The 12,500-nt window shown below is 47.4% G+C and overlaps 1 protein-coding gene and 1 long non-coding RNA gene across 3 annotated transcripts in view; one reads left to right on the forward strand and one right to left on the reverse strand.

Annotated features, from left to right (window-relative positions):
• LOC141763576 (uncharacterized) overlaps window positions 1-262 on the reverse strand; it is a 440-nt gene extending 178 nt beyond the window's left edge. Inside the window, exons 1-2 of the long non-coding RNA XR_012593092.1 lie at window positions 139-262; window positions 75-102 (exon numbers count right to left, since the gene is read on the reverse strand). This is a non-coding gene — a long non-coding RNA (uncharacterized LOC141763576). The remainder of the gene's footprint in view (window positions 1-74; window positions 103-138) is intronic.
• The window catches only part of LOC141763573 (macrophage colony-stimulating factor 1 receptor 2-like), a 35,410-nt gene that overhangs the window by 7,826 nt on the left and 15,084 nt on the right, over window positions 1-12,500 (forward strand). For both annotated transcript variants that reach the window (XM_074628029.1, XM_074628030.1), the window contains exons 2-6: window positions 4,924-5,208; window positions 5,368-5,664; window positions 5,830-5,966; window positions 6,078-6,240; window positions 11,860-12,271. In XM_074628029.1, the coding sequence (XP_074484130.1) occupies window positions 4,924-5,208; window positions 5,368-5,664; window positions 5,830-5,966; window positions 6,078-6,240; window positions 11,860-12,271 (1,294 nt within the window). The remainder of the gene's footprint in view (window positions 1-4,923; window positions 5,209-5,367; window positions 5,665-5,829; window positions 5,967-6,077; window positions 6,241-11,859; window positions 12,272-12,500) is intronic.

Below are 12,500 nucleotides of genomic sequence, written 5' to 3' on the forward strand. Positions count from 1 at the left end.
TCACCTGGACCACGTCACCTGGACCACTTCACCTGGACCACGTCACCTGGACCACTTCACCTGGACCACTTCACCTGGACCACGTCAGCTGGACCACGTCACCTGGACCGGCTTCACGTCACATCGGCCTCACGTCACCTGGACCGGCTTCATTTCACCTGGACCACGTCACCTGGACCGACTTCACGTTAGTTTCACGGGGTTTGGTCTGTGTTCTGGTGGTGTTTACTTATTGAGGTGTGCCGTGCCTATCCGTGCCAGGACAAATGTCTAAGCGTTATTTTAGCGTCACTAACATAATTAAAGCTGTAGCAGCAGACCGAGCCGCTGAGACGAGCCTAACATCATGAAAACATGGCTGTAGTGTCCGTCAGCCATTGGCTGAGACGCCTGTCGGCCATTGGCTGAGACGCCTGTCGGCCATTGGCTGAGACGCCTGTCGGCCATTGGCTGAGACGCCTGTCGGCAATTGGCTGAGACGCCTGTCGGCCATTGGCTGAGACGCCTGTCGGCCATTGGCTGAGACGCCTGTCAGCCATTGGCTGAGACACCTGTCGGCCATTGGCTGAGACGCCTGTCAGCCATTGGCTGAGACACCTGTCAATCAAAGCAAACGCACCTCTAAACTTCCTCTGGAACTCGACTATTTAAGGACCTTTATTCTGAAAACCACAGGAAGCTGAATGCTGTACGTGTCGTGTAAAAACTGAAGTTTTGACTTCAGTCGTCTTCACTGCAGGTGATCACCATGACAACCCGCCCGCTGCCATGACAATGGGCGCCGCCCAGTCACCCGACCAATCAGAAGTCGGCCCCGCCCCCGGGCTGTTGGAACTGGTCCGGGATCAGCAGCCGGAGGAGCTCTGGAGGAAGGAGGTCCTGGATCTGCTGACACAGCTGGTCCTGGTCCAGAAGGAGGTCGCCAAGGGCCAGGGCCAGGTGGTCCAACTGCTCGGCACGCTGGGAACTCAGGTGGGTTTACTTTAGTCTAGTTTAAATAAGCTTTAGTTTAGTTTAGTGTAACTTTAGGTAGGATTTAGTTCAGTTTATCTCAGGTTAGTTTATCTCAGGTTAGTTTATCTCAGGTTAGTTTGGTTTATACTCAGGTGGTCCAGCTGCTCGGCGTGCTGGGAGCTCAGGTCAAACATCAAGCGGGATAATTTTAGCGGCGTCCCATTTCAGACTCGGTCTGGACTTGAAATGTACCATAACCGGTCCACCGTTCCACCGTTCCACCGTTCCGCCGGTTCCACCGGTCCGCCGGTCCACCGGTTCACCGTTCCGACCCGATCTGAGCTAAAGAAACGTCTGAACGGGTCCACATGCTGACACCAGATCACATGCTCGTTATAGCATCATCTCCAGGTCATATGACCTCTGGTCCAGTTTAACCAGTCTGACCCAGTTTAACCAGTTTAACCAGTGTGACCCAGTTTAACCAGTGTGACCAGTGGGACCAGTGGGACCCAGTCTAACCAGTGTGACCCAGTCTAACCAGTCTGACCCAGTTTAACCAGTGTGACCCAGTTTAACCAGTATGACCAGTGTGACCAGTGTGACCCAGTCTAACCAGTGTGACCCAGTTTAACCAGTGTGACCCAGTTTAACCACTGTGACCAGTGTGACCCAGTCTAACCATGGTGACCCAGTCTAACCAGTGTGACCCAGTCTAACCAGTGTGACCAGTGTGACCAGTGTGACCCAGTCTAACCAGTGTGACCCAGTCTAACCAGTGTGACCAGTGTGACCCAGTTTAACCAGTGTGACCCAGTCTAACCAGTGTGACCACTGTGACCCAGTTTAACCAGTGTGACCCAGTTTAACCAGTGTGAACCAGTTTAACCAGTGTGACCCAGTTTAACCAGTGCGAACCATTTTAACCAGTGTGAACCAGTTTAACCAGTGTGACCCAGTTTAACCAGTGTGAACCAGTTTAACCAGTGTGACCAGCGTTGTGACGTTGTGTCCTCAGGGTTCCCAGCAGATCCAGGACCTGCAGAACGTGGCTCGGCACCAGAGTCTGCTGGTAGAGAACCATCAGGCGTTACTGCTGCAGACGTCCCGCATCGCCACCCATCTGCAGGAAGTCATCAAGAAACCTGTCGCTGAGTGAGCCAATGAGATGCTCCGATTCTCCACAGGCAGCCAATGAGATGCTCCGATTGCACTGACAGTGGAATATGTTCTAAACCGGCCAATCAGGTCGATCTGTTCTTAATCAGCTGGCCAATCATTTACATTAGTTTCTAACCAGTTGACCACTAACCTGTTAATCAATAAGAATCATCTCCAGTGTGCTGATCATCAAACTAATTGATTAGATAAAAACTGTTTCATGAAATCAACGATAGAAGTTTTGTCTTTACGATCATGTTGATTTATTGTATTTCCTCTCGTCTCATTTTAAATAAAGTCATGTTGAATCATCCAGATGTTTGTGTGTCTGTGTTTTATAGAAGTTATTTTAAAGAGACACGTTCTCTCTCCCAACTCATCAAATACTGCTGCTTGATCACAGCCGTCGGCATCACACACACCGGGGACGGAGTACCCCTCTAGTGTTACTGTAGGACGGACCGGGGACGGAGTACCCCTCTAGTGTTACTGTAGGACGGACCGGGGACGGAGTACCCCTCTAGAGTTACTGTAGGACGGACCGGGGACGGAGTACCCCTCTAGTGTTACTGTAGGACAGACCGGGGACGGAGTACCCCTCTAGTGTTACTGTAGGACAGACCGGGGACGGAGTACCCCTCTAGTGTTACTGTAGGACGGACCGGGGACGGAGTACCCCTCTAGTGTTACTGTAGGACGGACCGGGGACGGAGTACCCCTCTAGAGTTACTGTAGGACGGACCGGGGACGGAGTACCCCTCTAGTGTTACTGTAGGACGGACCGGGGACGGAGTACCCCTCTAGTGTTACTGTAGGACGGACCGGGGACGGAGTACCCCTCTAGTGTTACTGTAGGACGGACCGGGGACGGAGTACCCCTCTAGTGTTACTGTAGGACGGACCGGGTACGGAGTACCCCTCTAGTGTTACTGTAGGACGGACCGGGGACGGAGTACCCCTCTAGAGTTACTGTAGGACGGACCGGGGACGGAGTACCCCTCTAGTGTTACTGTAGGACACACCGGGGACGGAGTACCCCTCTAGAGTTACTGTAGGACGGACCGGGGACGGAGTACCCCTCTAGTGTTACTGTAGGACAGACCGGGGACGGAGTACCCCTCTAGTGTTACTGTAGGACAGACCGGGGACGGAGTACCCCTCTAGTGTTACTGTAGGACAGACCGGGGACGGAGTACCCCTCTAGTGTTACTGTAGGACAGACCGGGGACGGAGTACCCCTCTAGTGTTACTGTAGGACAGACCGGGGACGGAGTACCCCTCTAGTGTTACTGTAGGACGGACCGGGGACGGAGTACCCCTCTAGTGTTACTGTAGGACGGACCGGGGACGGAGTACCCCTCTAGTGTTACTGTAGGACGGACCGGGGACGGAGTACCCCTCTAGTGTTACTGTAGGACACACCGTAGAGTTACTGTAGGACGGACCGGGGACAGCGTGTCAATATACACTCGTTACATAGTGTCCTTTCAAAATAAACTTCTGTTTTCACAGGAAGTTAGGTTTAGGAACGGTCGTGGTTGACGTTAACTTCACTGACTAGTGACCCAACAACTCACGGGAATAATGATACTAACGACTCATGGGACTAACGAATCACATGATTCACGGGACTAATGATACTAACGACTCATGGGACTAACGAATCACATGATTCACGGGACTAATGATACTAACGACTCACATGATTCACGGGACTAATGATACTAACGACTCATGTGACTAACGAATCACATGATTCACGGGACTAATGATACTACCGTCATGGGACTAATGATACTAACGACTCACGTTATTCACGGGACTAATGATACTAACGACTCACGTTATTCACGGGACTAATGACACTAACGACTCACATGATTCACGGGACTAATGATACTAACGACTCACGTTATTCACGGGACTAATGACACTAATGACTCACATGATTCACGGGACTAATGATACTAACGACTCACGTTATTCATGGGACTAATGATACTAACGACTCACGTTATTCATGGGACTAATGACACTAACGACTCACATGATTCACGGGACTAATGATACTAACGACTCACGTGATTCACGGGACTAATGATACTACCGTCATGGGACTAATGATACTAACGACTCACATGATTCACGGGACTAATGATACTAACGACTCATGTGACTAACGAATCACATGATTCACGGGACTAATGATACTAACGACTCATGGGACTAACGAATCACATGATTCACGGGACTAATGATACTACCGTCATGGGACTAATGATACTAACGACTCACGTTATTCACGGGACTAATGATACTAACGACTCACGTTATTCACGGGACTAATGACACTAACGACTCACATGATTCACGGGACTAATGATACTAACGACTCACGTTATTCACGGGACTAATGACACTAATGACTCACATGATTCACGGGACTAATGATACTAACGACTCACGTTATTCATGGGACTAATGATACTAACGACTCACGTTAGTCATGGGACTAATGACACTAACGACTCACATGATTCACGGGACTAATGATACTAACGACTCACGTTATTCATGGGACTAATGATACTAACGACTCACGTTATTCACGGGACTAATGACACTAACGACTCACATGATTCACGGGACTAATGATACTAACGACTCACGTGATTCACGGGACTAATGATACTAACGACTCACGTGATTCACGGGACTAATGATACTAACGACTCACGTGATTCACGGGACTAATGATACTAACGACATATTGAGTAGTTGAACTGATTCACTGTCGGTTTGTTTCAGATCCTCCTGATCCTCCTGATCCTCCGTTGATCCGTCTGAACTCCGACTTCCTGCCGAACCGAACCGAGGTGGTTCTGGAGGCCGGCTCCGGCTTCAACCTCAGCTGTCATGGTGACCTTTCGGTCCGCTGGTCCACCACGGCGTTCAATCTGTTGTACAAGGGCCAACAGCTGGACCCGTTGGTGGTAAAGAAGTCGGACCCCAGACACACCGGGACGTACCGCTGTGGGTACACCAACCGGAGCCTGGAACACCTGGACACCTGGATACACCTGTATGTCACAGGTAAGACTAGCTGAGGCTACCCGCCCTGCCAGAGTAGCAGAGATCTGGATCCGAACGTCCCCCTCTGGGCCTGCAGACTGTCATAGACTTGTTCAGGACTCACCTGCTGCTGACAATAGTTACTCATCACCTCCATTTCCCATAATGCCCCTCTCTCAGATCCAGCTGTCAACTCCAGCGTGTTCGTCACGTCGTATCGCAGATCCTACGATCTCAAGGAGGGCCAGGACTTCCTGTTCAAGTGTCTGCTCACTGACCCGTCCGTCACTAACCTCACCCTCCAATCAGAGGACAGCACCGGGAGCCTGCCCCAGGGGATGACCGTGACCTTTGACCCCCGGAGAGGAGCCCTGATCCGAGACCTGCAGCCGTCCTTTAACGGACGCTACGTTTGTTCAGGCTGGAAGGACGGAAGACAGTTCAGGTCCAAAACTGTCTCCCTGCTGGTGGACCGCAGTAAGACCTGTCTGTCTCTCTGTCTGTCTGTCTGTCCACCTGTCTGTCTCTCTACCTGTCTCCCCGGTGACCTGTCTGTCTGTCTACTTGTCTGTCTGTCTACCTGTCTGCCTCTCTACCTGTCTCCCCGGTGACCTGTCTGTCTCTCTACCTGTCTGTCTGCAGGGCCCAGTGGTCCTCCCCGTCTGGCTGTCAGTGAGGACGAGGTGGTCCGTCTGGAAGGAGAGACCTTTGAGGTCACCTGTCTGACCAGTAACCCCTCCCATTTGTACATGGTCACCTGGACACACCCACACCTAAAGGTCAGAGGTCACCTGGACACACCCACACCTAAAGGTCAGAGGTCACCTGCGTGTGCTTCCTCGTGACTCACTTCCTGTTTAGAGACTCACTGTTTGTCTGTTTGGTTCCAGACTCTGAACGTCATCAACCGCCAAGAATACAGGAGCTCCCGTCTGCACATAGACAGGACTCTGACCGTCTCTAATGTCAGCCGGACTCACGGCGGAACCTACACCTGTACCGCCATCAACGAGGACGGAGTCGCCACGGCAACCACACACCTCACAGTTCTGGGTAAGGCAAGGCAAGGCAAGGCAAGGCAAGGCAGCTTTATTTGTATAGCACATTTCAACAACAGGGCAATTCAAAGTGCTTTACAGAAACATTCAAGAACATTGCGACAAAATGCAAAAAACATCCAGTTTTTACTAAAAGGGCAGCTTTCCTCTTTTTAGCTTTTACCAAAAAGGCAGCTTTCCTCCTCTTAGTTTCACCAAAAGGGCAGCTTTCCTCTTTTTAGCTTTTACTAAAAAGGCAGCTTTCCTCCTTTTAGCTTTACCAAAAGGGCAGCTTTCCTCTTTTTAGCTTTTACTAAAAAGGCAGCTTTCCTCCTTTTAGCTTTACCAAAAGGGCAGCTTTCCTCTTTTTAGCTTTTACTAAAAAGGCAGCTTTCCTCCTTTCTAGTTTTACCAAAAGGGCAGCTTTCCTCTTTTTAGCTTTTACCAAAAAGGCAGCTTTCCTCCTCTTAGTTTCACCAAAAGGGCAGCTTTCCTCTTTTTAGCTTTTACTAAAAGGGCAGCTTTCCTCTTTTTAGCTTTTACCAAAAAGGCAGCTTTCCTCCTTTCTAGTTTTCAACAAAACATTAAAACATTAAAGATTAGAAAATAAAAACAAGCTAAAAATAAAAGCTAGGATAGAAGCTAAAATTGCATAAAACTCAAAAGAGTAAAAGTTATAGTGCAGTGTCAGAATAAAAGGCACCCGCAAACAGGAAAGTTTTAAGCTTTGTTTTAAAAGAAGTGAGAGTTGGAGCGGTCCTGCAGGTTTCTGGGAGCTTGTTCCAGATATTTGGTGCATAAAAACTGAACGCTGCTTCTGCATGTTTAGTTCTGACTCTGGGGACACTAAGCAGACCTGATCCAGATGACCTGAGAGGTCTGGATGGTTCATAACACAGCAGAAGATCAGAAATGTATTTTGGCCCTAAACCATTTAGTGCTTTGTAAACCAGCAGCAGTATTTTGAAATCAATTCTCTGAGAGACAGGCAGCCAGTGTAGAGACTTCAGAACTGGACTGATGTGATCCACTTTCTTGGTCTTAGTGAGGACTCTAGCAGCAGCGTTCTGAATCAGCTGCAGCTGTCTGATCGATTTTTTAGGAAGACCGGTAAAGACGCCGTTACAGTAGTCAAGTCGGCTGAAGATAAATGCATGGACTAGTTTTTCCAAATCCTGCTGAGACATCAGTCCTCTAATTCTTCTTATATTCTTCAGGTGATAGAAGGCTGTCTTTGTAATTGTCTTAATATGGCTGTTAAAGCTCAGGTCTGAGTCCATGACTACACCAAGGTTTCTGGCATGGTCTGAGCTTTTTAACATCACAGATTGTAGGTGAGCACTAACCTTTAATCTTTCCTCTTTGGCTCCAAAAACTACAACCTCAGTTTTGTCTTTGTTCAGCTGAAGAAAATTCTGGCACATCCAATTATTGACTTGTTCAATGCACTCACTCAGTGCTTGTATTGGACTGTAGTCTCCTGGTGATAGAGTTATGTAAATTTGTGTGTCGTCTGCATAGTTATGGTAATTTATTTTGTTGTTCTCAAAAATCTGACCCAGTGGGAGCATGTAGATGTTAAACAAAAGAGGCCCCAAGATGGAGCCTTGGGGAACTCCGCATGTGATTTTGTTCAGCTCAGATTTGCAATTACCTATAGACACAAAGAAGTCCCTGTCTTTTAGGTAGGATTTAAACCAGCTGAGTGCTATGCCAGAAATACCCACCCAGTTTTCCAGCCGGTCTAGTAATATATTATGGTCAACCGTGTCGAATGCAGCACTGAGATCCAGTAAAACTAAAACCGTAGTTCTACCACTGTCTGTGTTCAATCGGATGTCATTGAAGACCTTAACAAGAGCAGTCTCAGTGCTGTGGTTTCGTCGAAAACCTGACTGGAAGACATCAAAAGAGTTGTTTAGTGCCAGAAAGCTATTTAATTTTTGAAAAACTGTTTTTTCAATTATTTTAGACAAGAATGGAAGATTTGATATCGGTCTGTAATTATTTACTACTGATGAGTCCAGATTGTTCTTTTTGAGGAGTGGTTTGATGACAGCAGTTTTCAGGGCCTGTGGGAAGACTCCTGAAACAAGAGATGCATTAACAATCTGTAAAAGCTCTGAGACCATACAATCTGATACTTTTTTGAAAAGGCCTGTTGGCAGAATGTCAAGGCAGCATGAGGAGGATTTTAGATGTTGTATGATTTCCTCCAGGTATGTCTGATTTATTGGATAAAACTGTGTCATGGTATTTGCGCCAGGTTTAAGTGGACGCAGGGGAAACAAACATCCTGTACCTGCTATGGAGGAAGTGACTGCTTGTCTGATTTTGTGAATTTTTTCTGTAAAAAAGGAAGCAAATTCATTGCAGGCCCTGGAGGATAAAAGTTCAGAGGCTACTGACACAGGAGGGTTTGTTAGCCTGTCGACAGTAGCAAACAGGGCACGTGCATTGTTATTGTTTTTGGTGATGATGTCAGAGAAGAAGGACCGCCTTGCATTTTTCAGTTCTGAATTATAAATGCAAAGTCTCTCTTTATAGATGTCATAATGAACTTGTAGATTTGTTTTCCGCCACTGGCGTTCAGCTTTTCGACACTCTTTTTTCATTTCTTACCAACATGGTATTTCTCCATGGAGATTTTTTCTTACCAGAGACAATCTTCACCATTTTGGGTGCAATGGTATCAATAACATTTGTAATTTTAGAATTGAAATTATCTACAAGCTCATTGACAGAGGTCCAGGGGAGGGTGGGTGTGGAAGAGAAAGCCTGAACAAATTGATCACTGGTATTTTCAGTGATATACCTTTTTGTGATTACCTCTGTCTTATCATTTCTGTGCACAGGAAGAGTACTCTCAAAGAATACACAGGAATGATCAGACAGAGCAACATCCATCACTACAACCTTGGAAATGTTCAGGCCCTTTGATATGATTAAGTCCAAAGTGTGTCCCCTATTGTGTGTGGGCTCCGTCACATGCTGACTCATTCCATAGTTATCAAGAACCTGACACAGTTCTTTGGCCCCTCTGTCCTGTTGGTTGTCAACATGGATGTTAAAATCACCAACAATGACTACACAGTCAAAGTCAACACAAATTACAGACAGCAGTTCAGTAAAATCATCAAAAAAGTTTGCACAGTATTTAGGTGGCCTGTAGATATTGAGAAACAAAGCTCGAGAAGAGGAGTTCAGCTGAAGAGCGACATATTCAAAAGAAGCAAAATGTCCATAAGATATCTGTTTGCATTGGAGAGAATCATTAAACAACATGGCAACTCCACCTCCTTTCTTATGCATTCTAGCTTCGCTCATAAAACTAAAGTTGGGAGGAGTTGACTCGATAAGAACAGCTGCACTGTTATTTTGGTCTAACCAAGTTTCAGTTAAAAACATAAAATCAAGCTTGTGCTCAATAATGAAATCATTGATTAAAAAACTTTTTCCTGCCAAAGACCTGACGTTTAACAGGGCTAGCTTTAATGTGCTAGAAGCATTATTATTATTTTTTGGGACATGGTTTGGCCGGCAAGGAATCAATGCTAAATTTGATAAATTAGCACAATCAGTAAAAATCTTCCTGTTTCTTTGCAGATTCACCATCCTCTTTTTCTACTACTTATTAGAACTGAGATAGAAGAAGCTCTCATCACACAGGGCCCCAGCTTTTCCTGGAAACAGTCATGTGTATCATTAGCCTTGAAGCTTGGACCCAGCACATATCAATCTGTGCTTGCAACATTTTGTAAAGGAACATCCTTATCAGGCTGCGGAGACAGAGGCTGATTCCATTGTGGAGGGGATGGAGGTGGTGGGTGTCGTGCTTGTGGAGATAGTGCCAAAGTTGTTCGAGGTCGACCTCGTGGGGGGATCATGGGAGAGAAAATGGGTGTAGGGCGGGGAGTAAGTTTAGTTCCAGCATTGACCAGCTCCTTCATGTGGTCAGTGAACTCCAAGAGGGGGGATGAGGGAGAAAGGGTGATAAGCGAGGATGAGGACGCCTCCTCTTGTCTCTGCTGTATCCCAGGGCTGGCTTGTGGTGGGGGGTGAAATGATTCTCCTTGAGGTCCCCTGGCACATTGTGTTGTGTCTTCGTCCAGTGGTGATTCCTCTTGTCTCGCGTCCTTGGCAGAGGGAACAGATGAATGACGCAGGAAGTAGAATAGGTTGGAGTTGAACAATTTTACTCCTGACTTGTTTAGGCAGAGTCCATCTGCCTTGAAGAGATGTCTGCGGTCCCAAAAAAAGTTAAAATTGTCAATAAAATGCACTGAGTGGGATTTACATGCTGTTGAAAGCCATGTGTTCAGTCCCAGCAATCTGCTGAATCTCTCGACTCCTCTTCTGATCGGCGGCAGGGGTCCACTGATAAACACCTGAGCATTCACAGAGCTGACCGTGTTTAGCAGACCAGTAAAGTCCCGTTTCAGCACTTCAGACTGTTGCTTCACAACATCATTCGACCCAATGTGCAATACCACATTTTTCACATTTGGGTGTGCAGTCACAATATCCAGGATTCTTTCTGCCAGATCAGAGACCATATCTTTGGGAAAACAGAGTACTTTGATGTCTTTACTCCACATGCTTTTCACATCTTTAACAGCAGCATCACCCACAATCAGAGTTTGAGTTTGAGGCCCAGTTGTTAGCTTTCCCTGTAGCCTTTTACCTTCAGAGTTGCTTTTGGTTCTTACCCTGCTGTGTGAAGAGTTGAGATTATCCAGGGCATCAGATCGAGATCCAGGGTCCTGCAACAGTGGAGCAAATCTGTTCTCCAGTTGCAAACTTCTTTGTTGGGGAGGTTTGTTACTCATCCTTCCTTTCACAGTTGTCCACGGTTGGACCTTACTTTGTACAGGGGTTGATGAGGCACTATGCTCGGATGCTAATGCAGGCCAGCCGGTCGCATCATATATCTGAGGGTGCTGGGTTCTGCCTGTAAGTTTTCCTCCCATTTCCCAGGGACATGATTTACGCTTTGGCTTTGCACCAAGAGCGTTCCAGGGAGGACTACTAGTCGATTTATTGCCCTCTGGATTCTTGGTGGTCTTGTTGGTGCTAATTAGCTTTCTATTAGCCTGTTCCAGTCCACTGTTTTGAGTCAGTGGTAGAGTGGTTTCATTCCCACATAGTCCATTCACCTCCGCATTCACTTCGAGCCGGATAATCTTTGTTTCCAGCACTGCTATCTTCTGTAGAAGTTTGTAGTAGTCATCCGTGGAGAAGGGAGGCATCTTGCTGCTGATTAGCTTTAGCCAAGCACCTCGCTCCCGTTCACTATAGTACAGGCTTGTGCTGCTGATAGGCCGCGCTCACAAAGTAAAACAGTTTTTAAAACAGTGGTAGCCTTCAGTTTCTTTCATAAATTAAACTCCCAGTGATTTGTAAGTATCCAGGACCCGTTTTCCAAAATTTAGTAGCGAAAGATAAGCATAGCAATGATAAAAAGAAAGCAAAGCAGAGAGCAACTCAGCGAAGCGTCTGCACAGGAGGAAGTCTAGAGCAAAAGTAAGAGCAGCTGCTGGAAACAAGAGATGGGAACTGTGGGCAGACTGACTGTAGACTAATCTCTACTGTCTCTCCTCTTCCTCTTCCTCCTCTTCCTCGTCTTCCTCACCAGACGGGCCCTACCTGAGGATCTACCTGCAGCTAGCTAACGCTAACACCAAGCCCATCGAGGTCTTTGAGGACCCGGCTGCTAATGTTAGCAGCGTGGGGATGGAGGTGCAAGGAGAGCTAGAAGCTAACGTTAGCAGCGGTTCCCTAAAGGTGTACGGGGAACTGATCGTTAACGTTAGCACCGACAGAAAGGACGGGGACGGGGACGGCGGCGCTGACGGCGGCGCTTACGGCGGCGCTGACGTCAGCGGCAGCAGCACCGTGGAGGTGTACGAAGGTCGAGATGTGATGCTGACGTTTGTGATGGAGGCTTATCCTCCAATCAGGAACCAGCACTGGACGACGACAGCACAGGTCCACAACTACAACAACGTTACGGTGTACCAGGAGAGCTACGCTGCTAACGGCTACAGGTTAGCATGCTAACAACTACAGGCTAGCACTTCAGATCTCTACTGCCGGTCAGACAGAGACCTGCTACACCAACAGTACCACCTTAACAAGCTGCAGCACCAACAATACCACCTTAACAAGCTGCTACACCAACAATACCCCCTTAACAAGCTGCAGCACCAACAATACCACCTTAACAAGCTGCAGCACCAACAATACCACCTTAACAAGCTGCTACACCAACAATAC

Source organism: Sebastes fasciatus (genome assembly GCF_043250625.1).
Source record: "Sebastes fasciatus isolate fSebFas1 chromosome 16 unlocalized genomic scaffold, fSebFas1.pri SUPER_16_unloc_1, whole genome shotgun sequence".
NCBI lineage: Eukaryota > Metazoa > Chordata > Actinopteri > Perciformes > Sebastidae > Sebastes > Sebastes fasciatus.